This window comes from Aegilops tauschii, chromosome 5, assembly GCF_002575655.3.
Source record: "Aegilops tauschii subsp. strangulata cultivar AL8/78 chromosome 5, Aet v6.0, whole genome shotgun sequence".
NCBI classification, from domain to species: domain Eukaryota; kingdom Viridiplantae; phylum Streptophyta; class Magnoliopsida; order Poales; family Poaceae; genus Aegilops; species Aegilops tauschii.
In genome coordinates, this window is record NC_053039.3 from 128994375 (window position 1) to 129014503 (window position 20129).

Sequence of the window (20129 nt, forward strand, 5' to 3'; positions counted from 1 at the left end):
GATGCGTTGTGGACCGTCGGATCTCACTCCTGGAAGACCTTGGCCGTTGGATAAAAAAAAGTTACTGCTACAATGAATAGTGACGCTCCAGCGTGCCACCGCCTGTAAAACTGGATGGCCGCCGAGGGCATTTTTGTCATTTCACACACACACACACGTATAAAACGGGGTGGCTCCCATGGAAAAAAAAACCTAGCCGTCGCTCGCGCTCGCGCCGCCCACCTCCTCCCGTTCCTCCAGCCTCGCCTCCCTCTCCCTCCAAACCCTAGAACAGCGCCTGCCTCCTTGCCCCGCCGCCATCATCTCCTTCGTCGAGCCGACGACCCATGGCGCGCCCGTCTGCTCCGCCCGCGCTCGCGTCGCCCCCTCTCCTCTTCCTCGCGCCTCGCCTCTCTCTCCCTCCTAACCCTAACCCACTCCCGCCTCCCTGCCCCGCCGCCGGCCGCCGCCGCTCGCCTGGGCACCCATCCTCGACCTCAAGCTGGGCCAGGCGACGGCCATGGCGTGGATCTCTTGCCCCTCTCTTCGTGCTCTTTTCCCTCGATCTGTCGGGACCACCCTCCTCCTCCGCGTCCTCTCGTTCTCCTCTCCGGCGGTCGGCGACGAGGCGTCGGAACTGACGGAGCAGCGGGGCCGTCGAGCGAGGGCACGAGCAGGGTACAGACCCTAGCCGTGCGTGTGCATAAGGTCGAGCACGACAGCGATGATGGGCGCCGTCGCCATCGGCCGGAGTAGCACATGCTCACGCCGCTGCTCCGTAGGGTTCATCATCGTGTTGCCATCGTCCTTGTTTTTTGCGTGCACGCAGGTAATGCATCGGTTTCCTCTCTCTCACAGACCTCCATACACACATGGTTCTGATCCCCTTTTCCTGCTGCTCCATACAGGAAACCAACAGTCTTCAATGTAGTGAGAGCTGGATGTGTTGTCCGCCAGCTGAGCGGCAAGCCGTTGATGCAAGTCGTTGTACATGGTGCTGCTATTGTGAGGATCTCATGTCTCTCACTCTTCTGTGTTTATCTCTGTCAATCCCGTTCCCCTTTTTGCTAATCACTCATGCCTGTTAGGTCCACTAAGGTTTTTCTTGGTTTTGTAGTTGTGGATTACTGTTAAGAATGATTACGCTGATTAATTAGGATTTAAATGTGTTGTCCATGATCCAGATGGGTTGATTTTGAGTTATTTGTTTGGGTTAGAATTGTCAAACCATGCATATATTAACATTTAGAGAAAACTGTGCATGTTTTTATTCTGGGTTGTAGTTCAGAGAGCACTTCCATGTCGCCGTGAGTGCTGGGCGCTGCTCTGACATGCTTATTTGTCTCATTTTTCTTTGTTCTTTTTTTCTTGTCTGGTGATCTCTTTTTTCTTTATGTTAGCAGAAATTCTAGCTAGGGCATGAAACAGAAGAAAGCTTGAGACAATCATCATGTGCCTGCTCAAAGGCTTGGTTAACAAAGGTGACAATAAGATGTGTGGACAACTAATTGCCAGGTGGCTAACTTGATGGTTTTATTGCTGTTGCATATGTGTGAGATTTCTTTCCTCACTACCCATGCTGACATAAATATTCTGTTGTTCTATTTCAGATTACACGATCTGCTTTCTTATATTCTCTGTGCACAAATTATTTACTTCCTTGAGCTATGATTTTAGACTGTCAATAGTTGATCAATGTGGAGGTAAGAAAGATTGTTTGATGCGTTTAGCTATATCAGTTCATGAGTATTTGCAGCTATGTACACTCAGGTGATCATTCATTGATTCACCCATTTCTTTCTCCTTACAATTAATTCTCTAAATCTTGAGTCCATTGATTGATTTGTTTCCATGAGTTACTATGAGGTATTGTGTGTGAAGGATCTTACTGCCATAGTTTTGTGTATGACACCAAATAAAGTTCACGGCCTTAAATGGAGGGTTAATTAAAGTGGTCCCATGTTACTTAAATTCATATTTGATATCTTATGGTATGTTGCTTCAGCAATTGTGTCATTTGCTTAATTGGCAGATCCGGCCAAGGGTGATTAAGGCGCCAATCACATTTTCATGCATCCTGAGCGAGGAGGAGCGGTGGATCACTCTCGTGATGTTGGCCATGTTGGATGCAACCGGCGATCTGCTCGCGGAAGATGAGCTGGTATTGTGGTTTAGTATGTCATTATAAGCTTAAATTATTTGCTCTGTAATTTCTGTATAGTTCTTGCATAATATTTATTTCTGCTTTCATCTTATTATGTCATTACAATCTAAATGTTCCTTCCCACCTAGCTTGCTAGCTTATTCTTAATACAGCATGTATGCATCTGACTTCCTGATCTTATTTCGACTATATACATCATCTTTTTTATTCTTCAGCTGGAGTTTTTTTAATAACTAAGTAACTAAGTAATAAGCAGTAAAAAAATGGTCATTGACTGAGTGGTCGCTATGCGTTTGGATGGACGCCGATTCTTTGGCGTGCCCAGGCTAGCTCCACATCTCAGTTCAATTCCACGCCAATTATTTGGCGAGAAGCGGGCGGCCGATTGCTTCGCCAATTTTTTGGTGCGCCCGTGATTGGGAGGGTTGGCTCGGGCAGCATCCAAACATGCCATATATATTTATATTCAACCATATGTTTACATCTTTCTGGTGATGCATTTGGTTTCTAAATTGATATTTCAAAAAAAGTGCATTGATCCTTGATGGTGAGAAAAATTTACTACAAGTCCAGTTTCTTTAGTGTTGCAGAAAAAGTTGACTACTGAATACTGATGCATACTAGATACACAACTTACTTGATTCCCATTGCCATATATCAACCTAGCTGAACTAAAGATGACTATTGATGCTTGGGTCGGTCAAGCTTTGCTGGGTAGTGAGTACTGATGCTTTAGGCGGTTACCATGTTTAAAAAAAATTGTTTTCTGGTTGACCTGGCTAACTAATAGTATGTCACGTGTCACTTCAAGAAGTCAGCTCGGGCTTATGATGTTTTGAATGATCCTGGGAAGCTGGGAGGTGGAGGAGTGCAGGATCTATTGGACATCTTTCGGTCATTCTGTGTATAAGATAGCTATTTAATAGTTCTATTCCATGGCTATGGTCATTCTGTGTAGATTTTGTCATATTGGAATTAAAAAATGAACAAAGACAATTGTTTTATGATTGAGGGTTGATTCTCTATGATTTCACATGGATAATTGGATTTTGGGTACATATATACTTTCAGCGATGCCATGATTTTGGTTAATTCCAGGTTATAATTTCAATGATGCTTTATGAGGATCTTCAGATTTGTCCGTGATGGCTTTTCCTTACCAGTAATGCTCTTTTACTTACGTTCTAGATCATGGTCTTCTTATCAAGATCAAAGGGTGTTGAAAAGAAAATTCTTAGGTGGATTCGTACACTGTGCGTACATAGGGTAGTACTTTTGATATTTATGGACTACCTTGCTCCTGTCTTGAGTGGTCTATGTGGGCTTGCCCCCCTGTCTGCAGGTGAATTCGGCATTTTACAAACACGACTTTTGTGCTTCCATAATCGATAGTCCTTATTGATTGGGTGAAGAAACTGATTCATGTGTTGTATGGACCTTAGAGAATTATGGATATGGGTGACTACTTGACTCTTGCCTACCTTTTGGATGGTTCGTTTGCGTCAAGTGTGTTGTACTGTCCTTTGAATTTGCAAAATCCGAGACACACTTAGCCATTGCATGCATTGTCCTAGCTGAAACATGACTTAGGACAGGTCATGCGTGGCAAGTTGCCCTTCCTATGTCATGAATCTTGACGCTTTGTATTGATTTGTATGCAAACCAATTATTTGCCTGGCTTGTGTTATATCGTAAATCTTGATGCCTTATACTTAATCCACTGGACCACTCCTGGATACTAATATAGATATTCTGCTTTATATTAAATATTGATGGTTTTTATTGAAGTACTATACTTTGATGATTTGTATTGGATTACATCCTTCCCTGATAAATACCAGACGCTGGATTATTGAATCACTACTTTAGACATGCACTTTGTGTCATTTTGTGGTAATGACTAAATATGTCATGTTTGCCATACTTTTGGTATATCTATGTTGCCTTGCCCTTTGGCTATGTTGTGTTTTTGGTGTGAATTTATTATCCTGGTCTAATCCATTATGAGCAATCACTTTAATTCCCTTTGGATGTGGAGCAGCACTGGATGTGGAGCTGCGCTGGAGCAGCGGAGCGGCGGATTTGCGGCGGCGCCGTCGTCCTCATGTTGTCATCATCCTCACGAGTCCACACATGGTAGGGCGTCTCTTCTCCAGACTCAGCATTTGCAGTATCTTGGAGCATCTTGGACTAGCTTCTTGGAGACTTGCAGTATCATCTTGGAGTAGTTAGAGTACTCCAAAAAGATAGTGGTTAGTGGAGGAAGAGAGTTTCTTCAACATACTCCATCTGAAGATTAGGTGCAGTACTCCTAGCAGTAATTATTGCAGTGTTGCTATAGTTTTGTTAAGTATAGTATTCCTTGCAGTAAATATTCAGAGAAGGTGCTAATTTTGCACATGAAGCTACTGTTAATGGATTAGCTGATCTGGTGTACTGTTATTCAGAGAAGGTGTACAGTTAATTACAGTATTCATAGTACTGTTAATTTTGGACTAGCTTGTTTCTGTTAATGGAGTAGTTATTCAGAGAAGGTGATCTAGTGCAGTAGCTTGATCTGGTTCAAAAGTTTGATCTGGTGTAGTGATTTTCTAGAGCAGTAGCTAATCTGGTGCAATAGTTATTCAAAAACTTGATCTGGTGCAGCTTCTCTTCTCTTTCTCTTCTCTTCTCTTTTCTGCTTAACAGTAGCAGTGCAGCTCTAGAGGAGTACTCCCTTAACAGTAGCAGTGCAGCTTCTCTTCTCTTCTCTGCTTACAAGAGGAGTATTCCAGTAATTTCAGTAGTTGAGCTCTTCTCTTCTCTGAATACGGTTGTCGAGGTGCAAAATTTTTGGGAGTATAGTATGCTGGAGTAATATGCTGGGAGTACAAAGAATTTTGGCCTAATATATGGAGTACTCTCTTCTCTGGAGCTATGGAGTACTCTAGCAATAGTTGTTGAGGAGTACAAAGAATTTCAGTAAAGGTTCTCCTCTCTTGTCCCCTAGAGCTTCTCTCATCTTCATTTCTCTGTTGGAGTAGCTGTTGAGCACTATCAGTAATTAAAATTTCTCTTCTCTTCTCATCTTGCTTCATTAAACTCTCTCTCTCTCTCTCTCTCCCCGCTGTCTTTAGTGCACCCTCTTCGGTACACATTTCCCTTTAATTAAAATTAACTGCCAACCTTTTCAGTTAACTCAAACATTCATTCTCTTCTCTGAACTATTTGTTATGTAAAACTGCTGATGATGAACTATTGCTGCTATGTCAAACTATTGTTGTTGCCTGCTGCTACTACTGCATTACTGTTTCTGCTGATGTATTCAATTACTACTGCTGGAGTATGTCAAATTGCTGCTGCTATGAAACAATCTGAGTCACATTGCTGCTACTCAATTACTGCTTCTGGTCTTCTCAATTACTCAAGTGATCAATTGATTTTCAGGAGAAGGAGCAGCCGCCATGGAGTACTCCAGGAGCGGATCATGCCCAACAGGACCACGCCCAGGACATGGCCGTGGATCAAACTGCTGCACCCTGGGGCTGGTGCTTGTGATGTGCGACGAGGAGAAGCGATTTGAAATCCTGGGAGCAAAGGAGGAAGACGACGATGGGGATAGCGATTCAAAACAGGGATAGCGATGTAAATTCCTTTGTTTTCACCTGGTTGTAACGTTTTCTTCAACAACATATTTTGGAACGGAGGGAGTAGTTTTATGCCGGTATTGAGCACCATTATGTCTCGCTCCTATCACAATTTAATATTTCTCCTTCATTGTATTGTTATCATATATGAATACACATGATAAACCTGGATTACTATCGACTAAGCATTCCCTGCTTGATCAAGATGTTTGGACCGGCACCCGGATTCCGATCTAGTTAATAGTGTTGCAGACATGTGATCCTGGCACTCAGGCTGGCCATAGTGGGGTAACATAAAATAGTATCATGCACTTAGAACTCGTAAACATGCTTACGTGGCAGGCAATTAAAAAAAAAGAGATGGTTATAGTAACATAGGTAAATACCGTAACATAACAAATATGATGCTACTATGTGTCATGCATGGCAATAAATGAGACCACCTATAGTACTAATCTACTTCCTCCGTTCCTAAATAAGTCTTTGTAGAGATTTCACTAGGGACCACATACAGATGTATATAGATGTATTTTAAGTGCAGATTCATTTATTTTGTTTCGTATGTAGTCCATCTAGTGAAATCTCTACAAAGACTTATATTTAGGAACGGAGGGAGTATGATACTATTCATTATAGAGGTAGTAACATAGACTAGTAACATGTATATGTTACTAGTCTAAGTTACTCCCCACTATGACCAGCCTGAGGGCGACCCATAAATTCCTCATGCATTCGTCTACGGACAAGGGACCGGTCTACGAACACCCTCGCATACATTACAAACACTATTCAAATAACTGGACAAAATTCATACAAATATGACTGGATTTTCATGCAAACCAAACACAATTCATGCAAATACAACGAATTTTCATTAGATTTCATATAAATATAACGAAAATCATTACATTTCAGACATACTTCAACTAAAAGTGGTGCTCATTCGACTCTAGATATATAATACCTAAAAGATCGTCGGCGCCCGTTCCTCGTCTCCGGCCATGAGCTGCGAAAAATGAAGCTTCACCTCCGAATCCTCGGGAAGTGAAGCTGTCCGCCTCCATGTCATTGCCAAGCGACTAATCAGCCCCCGGTGTTGAGTCCACCAAACTTGGCGTCGAAGGGATGGGAGGAGCGGTGTGCACTACTCTTCCTCGCTGTCGGCGGCGCCCGCGGGCGTGCCGACTTAGTAGTGGTGGTGGTGTGGGGGGGAGGGGGGCAGCCGGCGATGTCGTCCTCGTTGTCGGTCTTGCCGAACACCGTCTCGCCGGCCTCGTCACACTCCTTGTAGGCGGCCGCCAGTTCCGTCGCCCGCTGGCGGCACCGCCAACGGGCGAGGCGGATCTCGCGGGCAGAGTGGTAGGAGTCAAGCAACGACGCCTACTCTGCCACGCCCGCGTCCGGCGCGATCGCCTTGTCGGCGGAGTAGCTCCGCCCGCAGGTGCTCCTGTAGGAGTTGGTGGTTGTGGGCGGCGTCGGTCTGCGCCTCCTAGAACTGCTCCTCCTAGAACTGCTCCTCCCGCACCATGTCCATGTAAGGGGCACGAGTCTCGCCGATGATCATGGTGCAATGCACCGGCGATGGTGGCGCGAAGGAGGAGGAGGGTGGCGCCGACTCATCGTCGGTCACGTCCTTCATTGGGACATCGTCGTCCTTCGGCTGTCTGCCGGCTAGCCAGCCGACATCAATGACGGCCATCTCCTTCTTTTGTTCCGACATCATCCCGTCCCAGAAAGTTTTGGCGCGGGAGGAATCCATGATGGGAGTGGTGCGGAGAGGGATCGAAGATGGATGACTGCGGCTATAACCGAGGCAGCAGTTTATATAGCAATTATGGACGGAAGAGGGACGGACGGGAGGCGCCGGAGTTGCCTCCTCGGCAACCGCGTGCCATTATTGTGGGCGACGGATGGACGATGGTCGGCCGTCGTGTCGTTTAAATGCGGAGCAGTCGCCTGCACTAGGAAGCGATGCGGGCGGCGTTCTCTCGGTCAACGCGCTGCTTCTATGGCTGGCGCTAATGAGCGGTCGTGTCCGCTCCCATTTACTATGCTTTGGAGCAACGCTGATCATTTCAGGCTGAAAGCGCGCGCGGGCGAAAGGAGAGGGTTTAGGTGGGCCAGTGTGGTAAAAAACGGGCGTCGGTGCTGTTCGGACGCCCGCAAGGCCCATCATATTTGTCTTTGATTTACGGAAGAAAGTACGTCCGAACCACGTCGCGGACCGATACAAAACTATGTTGGATAGTTTTGCGGTTGGACACGGTCCGAACATATGCGTGCAGTTAGAGATGCTCTAACGTAATATACTACCACTAGCACTACTTTGAGAAAAGGCTACAGTGCATAAACATGTCAGACATATGCATATTGCAATTTTTGTAGGTCTGCATCTGGATCATGATAAGTGGGTATGGGTCAGACATGCATGTTGATTTTTTACAGTAAAGAAGAGGTAAGAGCATGTCAACGATCCCTGTAAAAAAATCCCGTAAAACTATTTTTGTGGGATGTTCATAAAATTTATGAAAACTTAATAGGTGAGGTGTTTTCTCGGTTCTCGTATTTTTCCCCCCAAAATCATTTTTTTTCTAGTTTTCATTGAACAACCATATAAATGCACATGCATGCATATACTATTCATCATAATAATTTAAATAATGTTATTTTTGACACACATACTTGATACTCATTTCAAATACATTATTTTTTAAATTTGATTTGAAATTCAAGTTCGAATTGAAACATAGTAAATGGTTCAAACTTGAAAGTAGACATAACAAATGGTTCAAGCACATGGTTCACCTAAACAAGGACATCAACATACAAAGCCTAAATAGAAAGATCAATCATAGAACATCACTGTTGACTTTCATCAACATTACCAGTCCCAGAACCGTGGTCGTTCACGCTGCCATGTGCAGACGCACCTCCTAACCATCTTTGATGCTAGAATATATATTTTGCAAGGAAAAGGGGAGTTTCATTCCAATGTAATCCTCTATAACAATAAACTCTCTAGTTTTAAAGGCCTCAAAATCAATTGAGGTCTCCAATTTGGAATTGGTCATCCAATTTTGACCGGGTCAATAATTTCACAAGGAGCTCTCATTCAATTTTCATACACTATGCTCCTTAACTTTAGAGCTCTCCCATTCGATTGAGGTATATAATTTTAATCCTTGATTTGACTTAGTCAATCCTTAGTTGTGGACCAATGAAATCTCTAACTCGCTAATTTTCAAGCCCCTCATTCAAGTGAGGTCTTCAATTTGGATTACAAATTGATTGTGTCGTTGGCCTGGGCTTCGTGGTGGGATCTCTCGATGAATAGGATCTCTCGATGAATAGGTCCCTTGGTAAGTGCCTGGGTGATGTGGGCCTCATTGACAAAAAGGAAATGCCGTTTACCATCAGCATAACACACGCGGCCAACAACATATATAATTTTCTAATGTATTTGTATTAATTAAAAGACGCCTTCTAGTCACACGGTCAAAAAGACTCACCCAAACACCACAATAAAAAAGAAAAATGATACACTCACGGATGATTCACTACGAATTGGTCATAGAAAACACTTTCCTACCAATCACTTCCTAGATTTTCACTGTTAGGCCACTCTTTCCGCAATTTAAAACCATAAATTGACACATCCATTTGTAGCTATGATTTCGTAAAGTCTGCTCATAGGTGCGGCATCTCTGATAAAAAACATCCATTGTTTCCCCCACATGCCAAACCAACTAGCATGTAAGTAATTTTCATAACTTAAAAAAAATTACCACGTAAAAACAAAACATGTACAACCCTAAGAACATAAGCGGCGTAGCAAAGCACGCACTGCCCTTCTAGTAGGGTTTACAATTCAGAGGCAACAATTCCTCAACACATTGAGGACATTTATTCATCCAAACGACTATGCAAAACGGTACGACTGTAAACAACCAATCGATATACTACCTTATTTTGTTCTCTTCTAATTTTCCATGGAACAAACCCCCTCCCTTCGATAAGGGCCTTAATCTTAGCAGCTAGATGACCATACACCGACTAGGAAAGAGTATCATCGGTTAAGGTTGTAACACCCCGCATGTAACTTACCATTATTGTAACTCCGACTCTTGCCATTTCCGGCTATGTGATATGTTTTTCCCTCCGTTGTCGGGTTTTGTCTTTCGTTTTGTATTTTGCCATGTCATGCATTTTCATATCATGTCATCATGTGCATTGCATTCGCATACGTGTTCGTCTCATGCATCCGAGCTTTTTTCCCGTTGTCCGTTTTTCAATCCGGCGCTCCTATCTCCTCCGGTGCACCCCTCTAGTTTTCTTTCGTGTGCGTGTGTCAAACTTTCTTGGAATGGACCGAGGCCTGTCAAGTGGTCTTAATATACCACCCGGAGACTACCGGTCAAGTTTCGTTCCATTCGGAGGTCGTTTGGTACTCCATCGGTTAACCGGGCCTCCGCAATGTCCATTTGAGTGTCCAGCAAAACCCCCCTCCAAAACCAGCCCAAAACCCACCAAACTCTCTTCCATGCTCTAGGTCGTTCGATCACGATCGTGTGGGCGAAAACCGCACCTCATTTGGAGTCGCCTAGCTCCCTCTACCTATTTATAAGTGGGCATCCCGAAAAACGAAATCTCAGACGAAACCCTAACCCTCTCCCTCCGCGCCGCGCCGGACGCGTCCGCTCCGGCCGGACAACGTCCGCCGCGCGCCCGGCCAACCGGAGCGCGCCACGTCACCCGCGCCGCCGCCGAGGCCCGCCGGCCCGTCCCCGGCCCTCCGGCCCGTCTCCTCCCCCGCCCGCCTCCGTGCCTGCCCCCGCCGCCGCCGCCACCGGCCCCGCCGCCGCCGCCATCGCCGCCGGCCGGCCCCGCCGCCGCCGCCATCGCCGCCGGCCGGCCCAGCCATCTCCGCCGCCGCCGGCCTCCCCTCCGGCCACCGGCGCCGCTGACCGCCGCCCTCCGGGCCCCTCCTCCTCCGCCGGCGACCGCCGACCGCCGGCCCCTGCTCCTCCTCCGGCCGACGAGCTCGGGCTCGAGCGACGAGCCAGATCCGATCGAGTGGTAATGTTCCCGTTGACTTTCTCGTCCTCGTTATTTCTTATAAGTCCCAAAATTCTATCCGCATGTGCTCCTGTTCCCGATGCCGTAACTTCTTGCATGTAGCTCCGATTCGCGCGTATAATATGTCAAATTGTTCGCCTCGTGATGCTCTTCATTTTGTTCAATAGCACCATGTTCATTAGAGGTCATATTGATGCCCAAATCTTCGTTGGAAGAGGGATAGTTGCTGTTATTCTCTGGTTCTTTTCAGAACTTAGAGATTTGTCATTTTTGTATCATTTAATTTGTGCATCTTTTGAGCATGAGTTCTACATGTGTTTTGAAGTATGCCATGCCATCTTTCCAGTGGTATAGTCCATGTATTTTTGTGATCTCTGTGGTGACTAGCACAAGCATGCAAAGTAGGCCCCGTAATATTTCTGATTTCAGGGACAAGTGATTTCTCCAAGTCTTTGTCTGCTGTAATTTTGTTGCCATGTAAACTTGATGCTACAGAGAGATACATGCATATTTTGGAGATGTTCAGTAAGGATGTTTTGTAGATATAGTTGTAGTTGATCCATTCCTGCAATTTTTTGCAATTTTAGAGTACCATAGCATGACTCAATCTTACTCTACTTTTGCTATAAAATATTTCTGGCAGATTCTTAACATGATTTGCAATTTTGCCAAGCTTATTGTAGTTGATCCATACATGCTATGTAATTGTTCTTGCCATAGATAGCTTCATAAACATGCCATCTTGCTGTAGGTATGCTTGGTTTGTCGTGCATTGCTCTATAGTGAGTGCATCAAGCTCATAAAGAGGCCTACATATCAATATTTCTGCCATGCTCTGTTTTCTGCTAAGTCTGGAACCTGATGACGAAACTTGCTATGTTTACATGCTTGCCATCATTTCTTCTGGTCCTTTTTGGCTTATGGTCAGTAAGGGACTTTTGTCAAGTGCATTTAGTAGAACACTACCATACCTTGTTTTGCTATGTTAATTCCTGTAGCATGTTGATTTCGTGCTCTGAACATGGCTACCTGATGCTGATTTCTGCCATGTCCAGTTTTTCACTAAGTCTGTGAACCTGTAATCTTTTGCACTTTTGCCATGCTTGTTTGAGCTTGATATGTTGTGAACTAGCCGTAGCTCAGTGTTCATCTTTTGTCAAGCATCTGCTTTAGATTACTGGCATGTGCTTTGTTTCTATGTTGGGGTGCTGTAGCTTTGTTTCTTGTTGCATTTTAGGTGCTATCTTGCTGTTTATCGCAGATTAGTGTCATTCTTGTTTTGCTTGCCATTTGCAAACCGTGCATCCGATTCCGGTGATCTTTATATCGATTTCGACCGAAATCACCTCAACTTTCCAGTGGCATGCTTGGTTTGCCAAGTTACTGCCATGTTCATCTTTTTCCTTCCGGAGCACGCATATGCATCGCATATCATATCTTGCATATCATACATGTCTTGCATCATGTTGCTTGTGCATTTCTCGTTGTTGATTGTGGTTCCGTTTGTTTGTATTATTGTCTTGGGTAGAGCCGGGAGACGAGTTCGTGAACGAGGAACCTGTCGAGTACGCTTACGAGGATCAAGCTTTCGACAACTCTGAGAATCTTGCAGGCAAGATGACCACCCCTCGAAATCACTTCTATCTTTGCTATGCTAGTTGTTCGCTCTATTGCCATGCTCCGCTACCTATCACTTGCTATATCATGTCTCCCATTTTAGCCATGTCAGCCCTAACCATCCTTTCCTAGCAAACCGTTGTTTGGCTATGTTACCGCTTTTGCTCAGCCCCTCTTATAGCGTTGCTAGTTGCAGGTGAAGTTGAAGTTTGTTCCATGTCGGAACATGGATATGTTGGGATATCACAATATCTCTTATTTAATTAATGCATCTATATATTTTGATAAAGGGTGGAAGGCTCGGCCTTATGCCTGGTGTTTTGTTCCACTCTTGCCGCCCTAGTTACTGTTATACCGGGATTATGTTCCTTGAGTTTGCGTTCCTTACACGGTCGGGTGATTTATGGGACCCCCTTGACAGTTCGCCTTGAATAAAACTCCTCCAGCAAGGCCCAACCTTGGTTTTTACCATTTGCTACCTATACCTTTTCCCCCGGGTTTTCGCGAGCCCGAGGGTCATCTTATTTTAACCCCCCCCGGGCCAGTGCTCCTTCGAGTGTTGGTCCGAACTGAGCAGACTGCGGGGCCCCCTCCTGGAAACTCGAGGTCTGGTTTTACTCGTAGGATGTCTCATCCGGTGTGCCCTGAGAACGAGATATGTGCAGCTCCTATCGGGATTTGTCGGCACATTCGGGTGGCTTTGCTGGTCTTGTTTTACCATTGTCGAGATGTCTTGTAAACCGGGATTCCGAGACTGATCGGGTCTTTCCGGGAGAAGGTTTATCCTTCGTTGGCCGTGAGAGCTTATGATGGGCTAAGTTGGGACACCCCTGCAGGGTATTATCTTTCGAAAGCCGTGCCCGCGGTTATGAGGCAGATGGGAATTTGTTAATGTCCGGTTGTAGATAACTTGTCACTTGACCCAATTAAAACACATCAACTGCGTGTGTAGCCGTGATGGTCTCTTCTCGGCGGAGTCCGGGAAGTGAACACGGTCTGTGTTATGAATGACGTAAGTAGGTGTTCAGGACCTCTTCTTGGTCATTACTAGATGACGACCGCTCCATTGCTTCTCTTCTCGCTCCCTTTTGCGCAAGTTAGCCACCATATATGCTTTTGCCGCTGCAGCTCCACCTCTTGCACCTCCTTGTCCTATAAGCTTAAATAGTCTTGATCTCGCGGGTGTGAGATTGCTGAGTCCCCGTGACTCACAGATACTTCCATAAACAGTTGCAGGTGTCGACGATGCCAGTGCAGATGATGGCGTCGATCTCAAGTGGGAGTTCGACGAGGAACGTGGTCGTTACTATGTGTCTTTTCCTGATGATCAGTAGTGGAGCCCAGTTGGGACGATCGGGGATCTAGCATTTGGGGTTGTCTTATTTTCATCTGGATTTTGACCGTAGTCGGTCTATATGCTTGTATTTTGGATGATGTATGATGATATTTATGTTTTGTGTGAAGTGGCGATTGTAAGTCAACTCTTTATCCCATTCTTGTTCGTTACATGGGATTGTGTGAAGATGACCCTTCTTGCGACAAAACCACTATGCGGTTATGCCTCTAAGTCGTGCCTCGACACGTGGGAGATATAGCCGCATCATGGGCGTTACAAAGGTGGATAGAGCTTCAATAAGAATCAGATTGAACGAGGACCAGCAAGTCCGTTGTTGTATGGCGAGTGTCATACCTTGCATTAATGCATGGATCTCCGACTCTACCACCTCATTACAGTTGAAAATAAAACGGTAGGCCACGAAAATCACCGAACCGTCATAGTCACTCCTTCAAAGCACCATACCTGCTGTTGTTGTGCCATCATTAAGCGAAAAAGATCCATCCACTAATAGGGTTGCCCAACAGATGTTTGGCCAACGATAGCTAGTGCTTTGTTACAGGACCGCCCCCGCCCCCGCCCTAGCGCTGCCTCCCGGGAGGTGGCCAGGGCGGCGCGCGACCTTCCCCTTCGGCCCCCTGTTGAGGATATAGACCTGGGAGTCACCCGCCAGGAGGGCCGGGTTACACTAAGGGTCATTGCCAGAAGCCCGGAGCTAAGTTTCAAGATAATGGGCCAGAGATGGGCTGAGACCCGGCGATGGCTTATTGCCCATAGTTATCATCATTGTTATAGTAGACTTGTAGTGTAAGGCAAGTATTGTTTAGAGTCCGAGCCGGACACTCTTATGAGCCGGCCGGGACTCTAAGGGCCGCTGGGTGCCAACCTCCCTATAGAAAGGGACGACCCGGTGGCGGTTTAGGGGCGACAACAATCTGATCGAGAGCCGGGCATAGCTGTTTAGCTTCCTGGTTATCGAAACCCTGATTAATACCACCTCAACTGGACGTAGGCTTTTACCTTCACCGTAAGGGGCCGAACCAGTATAAACCCTCGTGTTCCTTGTCGCACTTAACCCCTTCAAGCTTCCCAATTGCGATGGCTCCACGACTAAGTCCTAACCCGAGGACATCTGCCGTGACAATTCCACGACAGTTGGCGCCCACCGTGGGGCTGGCGCACGGTGGATTTGAGTTCTTGAAGGGCATCTTCGAAGGGCTCAAGGGATACGCTGTGGGCCGGATGACCAAGAGTCGTCGCGGCAAGCTCTACATCGATGATGCGGACTGGGGCCCCGACGCCGGCTCAGTGGAGTACGGGTACCGGGTCCCCTTCGGTGGAATTCATGTCTTCATCGGCAAGATTGGAGAGCCGGGCCCCGAGCCAGAACTCCGCGCCGGTCTCATCGAAACGGCTCAGCGCACACGACCCGCCCGGGCCCGGCCTGCCTTAAAGCGCGCTTTTGTGGGATGCATCCACGGAGGGCCCTCTGATCCATCTGGGTCTGGGGATGAGGCGGCCGCCGGCTCTGACGGCGAGTCGGCCGCTGATGAGTCAAACTCGTTGTACCAACTTCAAGATGGCAGGCTCATGAGTTATTCCGATGGCAGCAGTATTCCGGACCTTTTTGAGCCGCCAAGTCAGGTTGGAGTTTTTATGGCTGGTGCGCAGCCTGTTCAGAACCCCGCTTCCGGATCGGAAAACCCGGTGCCTTCCCCGGCTCAGGTGCTGATGGATCTCACGGATAAGATGACGGCCCTGTTAACCGCAACGGTCGACTCGGCGGATCAAGTTCAGCATGATGCGGCGGTGGCACAGCTAAAATTGGATCTGATAAAAGCTAAAGAGGACCTTGCAGCGGAAGGGATCAGACTGGCTGCGGAGCGGGCGGCTCTCGATGCCCGGACTCAGCTGATTCAGGCGCAGTCCTTCCAACTCACGATGGATCAGAACGCGGCCAATGAGGTCATGAGAAGGAGGCATCAAAAGGCTCAATCTCGACTCCCGCCGGTTTACGATCCGCGCAACCTCTTCAACACACCGGGTGCAGGGTCTAGTCACCCGCCGGGGGTCGTAGCACCCGGATCTGGACCCCTTATTCAACCACGAGTGATGGGGCCTCCCCAGGGGCCCCCCGCCCCGCCTCAGTATGTGCCAATACCCCCGGGCCATTATAATAACCCGCTGGAGAACATGGTCGCCGCAGCGGCACGACTGGCGGCTCTGCCCGTTGATGGCGACTCTCCGACGGCTATTGAGACCCGCCGGGTCAGAGAACTCCTCCAGACAGCACTGGCGCAGCAAGAGGCGTACTCCTACAGCCGGGATAGGATCCATTCAACCCCTCGTCTAGGGCAGAGCCCGAGTTACAGCCGACACATGGTCTCGGCGACCGGCTCAAGTAATGTCCGACGCCATGACCCGCCCCCTGGTCATGGCCCGGCTCATAATGGAGCCTTCTACGTAGCAGACCAAGCACGCCAGGAGGCGGAGCAGGCGCCTCAAGTGATGGCCTACCAGACCCCCCCGGCTTATCCGACGATGTCCGTTGATGCGGGTATCCCTACTAGAACCGGGGGTGTCCCGTGTTTGATGCCAGCTATCCGTAATGAACGTCTACCCAAGGACTTCAAAGGACCTAGGAAGGTGCCTAACTATACAGCAGACTTACAGCCGGCAGCCTGGATCGAGAGTTATGAGATGGCTATGGAATTGCTGGAAGTCAGCGAGGCGGCCATGGCCAAATATTTCACCATGATGTTAGATGGAACTGCCCGCACGTGGTTGAAAGGGTTACCGCCGAACTCCATCGGGTCTTGGGCTGAGCTGAAAGCCCGGTTCATTCAAAACTTCAAAGATACCTGCAGGCAATCTATGTCAATCGTGGATCTGACTAACTGTAAGCAGCAGGAGGGTGAATCCACGACCCATTGGGTTCGCCGGGTCAAGGAGATCATACATTCATCGGATAAGATGGATGCCGGCTCTGCAGTCTTAATGTTGGAACAAAACTGTCGCTTTGTGCCCCTAAAGATGAAACTTGGGCGGCTTAAGCGTGACTGTACTGATATGGGTACACTGATGGCAGCTCTTGTCAAGTACGCCGATTCCGATGGTACCAAGGATCCCCCTTCAGATGATGAAAGGGCAGGGAAGGGAAAGAAGAACGGCAACGGCAAGGGTCCTCAGTTTAGCCCGGGGAACCAAGGAGGAGGCAAGCGCAAGGCCGATGGCAGCCTAGAGTTTGTAGCCAACACCAACTCTCAAGGTAATAGCCAGCGACGCAAGGGGAGGCCCCCTCCCCGAGGCGGCAGGTCAGGACCTTCTCTGGAACAGCTGTTGAATGAACCTTGTCCGAGACACGGTTCTAGAGAGAAGCCAGCGACTCATCTGTGGAAGGATTGTGCTATCATGAAGGCCTTTAAAAACTACAATGGTCCGGGTGGCGGCTCAGGCGCCGGCGGCTTTCATGGCCCGGGCGGCGGGTCAAATTCCGGTCCTCAGAACGGTCAAGGGGGCTTTAATCAACAGTCTGGTCAGGGTCATCAACAGCAACAGGGGGGCTATCAGACCAACCCAAAGCAGCTTAGCGGTGGACAGTATCACGTGTTCACCACTAGTTTGTGCAAACGAGACGAGAAGCTTCACAAGAGGGCTGTTAATGCTGTTGAGCCGGCGGTTCCACGCTACTTACGGTGGTCGGAGCAGCCCATAGTGTGGAGTAGGGAGGATCACCCTCCCCGGGTGGATAACCCGGGCCACCTGGCCTTAGTGGTGGCTCCTCAAGTGGGAGGCTATAAGTTCACAAAGGTACTCATGGATGGAGGCAGCAGCATCAACATCCTCTATTATGAGACTTTCCGTCGTATGGGGCTAGTTGATAAGAACCTCAGCCAGTCAAATACTATCTTCCATGGTGTGGTACCCGGTAAATCGGCTTATCCAGTCGGCAAGATCGAACTGGAAGTGGCCTTCGGTGATGAGAACAACTACAGGGTGGAGAAGTTGACCTTTGAGGTGGTCAAGATAAGAAGTCCTTACCACGCCATATTCGGCCGGCCGGCTTACGCCAAGTTCATGGCACGACCGTGTTATGTGTACTTACAACTCAAGATGCCGGGTCACAACGGGACCATTACGGTTCACGGCAGCCGGAAAGTGGCTCTGGAGTGTGAGGAAGGTGACGCGGCTTATGCAGAGTCTGTTTGTGCCACAGAAGAGTTGAAATTTTATAAAGACAATGTTGACCCAACAGATATGACCTCTCTGAAAAAGCCAACCACGGAGAATGAACCAGCAATGAAGTTTAAATCAGCTGATGAGACTAAACTTGTTGATTTTGTTCCAGGTGACTCGTCTCAGCAGTTCAGCATCAGTGCAAATCCGGACCCGAAATAGGAAGGCGCGCTCATCGAGTTCATCCGTGAGAATAGGGACATCTTCGCATGGAAACCTTCTGACATGCCAGGTGTACCTAGAGAACTCGCTGAGCACACTCTCAATGTTGATCCAAAATTTAAGCCGGTCAGACAGTTCCTTCGACGGTTTAACGAAGAGAGGCGGAAGGCTATTGGTGAAGAAGTGGCCCGGCTTTTGGCGGCCGGGTTCATTGTTGAGGTTTTTCACCCAGAGTGGTTGGCTAACCCGGTGCTCGTACTTAAGAAGAACGGCACCTGGCGGATGTGTGTGGACTACACGGACTTGAACAAGGTGTGTCCGGCTGATCCTTTTGCTCTCCCCCGTATTGATCAAATCATTGATGCTACGGCAGGTTGTGCACGCTTAAGTTTCTTGGATGCCTATTCCGGGTATCATCAGATTAAGATGGCAGTTAAGGACCAGGAGAAGACGGCGTTCATCACTCCCTTTGGAGCCTTATGCTATGTGTCTATGCCCTTTGGGCTCAAGTGTGCGCAAGCGACTTACCAGCGTTGTGTACAGAATTGTCTCCATAAACAGATCGGGCGCAATGTTCACGCTTACGTGGACGATATTGTGGTTAAGTCCATCAAGGAGGAAACCCTAATAGATGACTTAAGGGAAACCTTCGATAATCTCCGGGTCTACAAGATGATGCTTAACCCGGCCAAATGTGTTTTTGGTGTTCCTGCGGGCAAGCTATTGGGCTTCTTGGTTTCTGACAGAGGAATTGAGGCTAACCCGGAGAAGATCAAAGCTATCACCTCCCTAGCTAAGCCGGCATGTATAAATGATGTTCAGCGTTTGGCGGGTCGCATCGCTGCTTTAAGCCGGTTCATAAGCCGTTTGGGTGAGAAAGCTATGCCCTTATATCAGTTGATGAAGAAAACTGATAACTTTGTCTGGAATGACGCAGCTAATACCGCCTTTGAGGATTTGAAAAAGCAGCTGGCAGAGCCCCCCGTCCTTGCTGCTCCGGTTGATAAGGAGCCCTTGCTACTGTATGTGGCGGCAAACACACGAGCCGTCAGTGTGGCTATGGTGGTGGAGCGTAAGGAGACGGGTAAGGAGCATCCGGTTCAGCGGCCGGTTTATTATGTCAGTGAGGTGCTTATTGAGTCCAAGCAGCGATACCCGCACTGGCAGAAGCTTGTATATGGTGTGTTCATGGCGAGCCGGAAACTCAGGCATTATTTTCAGGGTCATCCCATCACTGTGGTCAGTTCTGCCCCTCTTGGGGATATTATCCAGAACCGAGAGGCTACAGGGAGAATTGCTAAGTGGGCTATTGAGCTTGGGCCTCATGGCCTCAAATATGTGCCACGCACTGCTGTTAAGTCTCAGGCTTTGGTGGATTTTATTAATGATTGGACAGAGTCGCAAGTGCCTGAGCAGAAGCCGGATAACACCTATTGGACTATTCACTTTGATGGGTCCAGGCAGCTGGAGGGCTCGGGGGCTGGTGTTGTATTGGCTTCCCCTAGGGGTGACAAGTTCCAGTATGTGCTACAATTGATGTTTCCTTGCACTAACAATGCGGCTGAATATGAGGCCTTACTCCACGGTCTTCGGGTGGCTAAGGAGATGAGCTTAAGCCGGGTACGGTGCTTTGGGGACTCAGATTTGGTGGTTCAACAAGTATCAGGCACTTGGGATTCTAAGGATCCCCTCATGGCGGCTTATCGCCACGAGGTTGATGCCATTGCTGGGCACTTTCAGGGATATCAAGTGGAGCACATTGATCGCAGGAAGAACGAGGCGGCTGATGCTTTAAGCCGGCTCGGCTCTCAGCGAAAGCCGGTGCCGCCTAACACTTTCCTGGATGTCCTATATAACCCTTCGGTTAAGTTGCCTACAGAGGAGGACTTGGCTATCCCTGACCCGGAGGCACGACTGGTGGCGGCTCTTCATG

General features: G+C 47.9%; 1 protein-coding gene across 7 annotated transcripts; it reads left to right on the top strand.

Moving 5' to 3' along the window:
* The first annotated feature begins 185 nt into the window (after nt 1-185).
* On the top strand, nt 186-5954 carry LOC109757950 (uncharacterized). 7 transcript variants are annotated; one of them, XR_002231696.3, is made up of 7 exons: nt 186-808; nt 888-984; nt 1380-1494; nt 1590-1682; nt 2012-2140; nt 4185-4279; nt 5570-5954. XR_002231696.3 is itself a non-coding variant. In XM_040389079.2 (5 exons), exons 2-5 carry the CDS (start codon nt 955-957, stop codon nt 5703-5705), a joined length of 390 nt encoding a protein of 129 aa, XP_040245013.1. In that variant the 5' UTR covers nt 186-808; nt 888-954; the 3' UTR covers nt 5706-5954. The 7 variants fall into 7 exon arrangements, 1 of the variants encoding a protein (XP_040245013.1); XR_002231695.3 differs by having other exon boundaries at nt 1383-1494; XR_012184336.1 differs by lacking the exon at nt 1590-1682 and having other exon boundaries at nt 1380-1531.
* Nucleotides 5955-20129: the final 14175 nt, after the last annotated feature.

Excerpts from the sequence above, each read along its gene's own strand:
- LOC109757950 (XM_040389079.2), top strand. The coding sequence starts at position 955 with ATGCAAGTCGTTGTACATGGTGCTGCTATT. Across the intron at positions 985-2,011 it reads TTGTACATGGTGCTGCTATT|ATCCGGCCAAGGGTGATTAA; the intron begins GTGAGGATCTCA and ends CTTAATTGGCAG. Across the intron at positions 2,141-4,184 it reads TGCTCGCGGAAGATGAGCTG|CACTGGATGTGGAGCTGCGC; the intron begins GTATTGTGGTTT and ends GATGTGGAGCAG.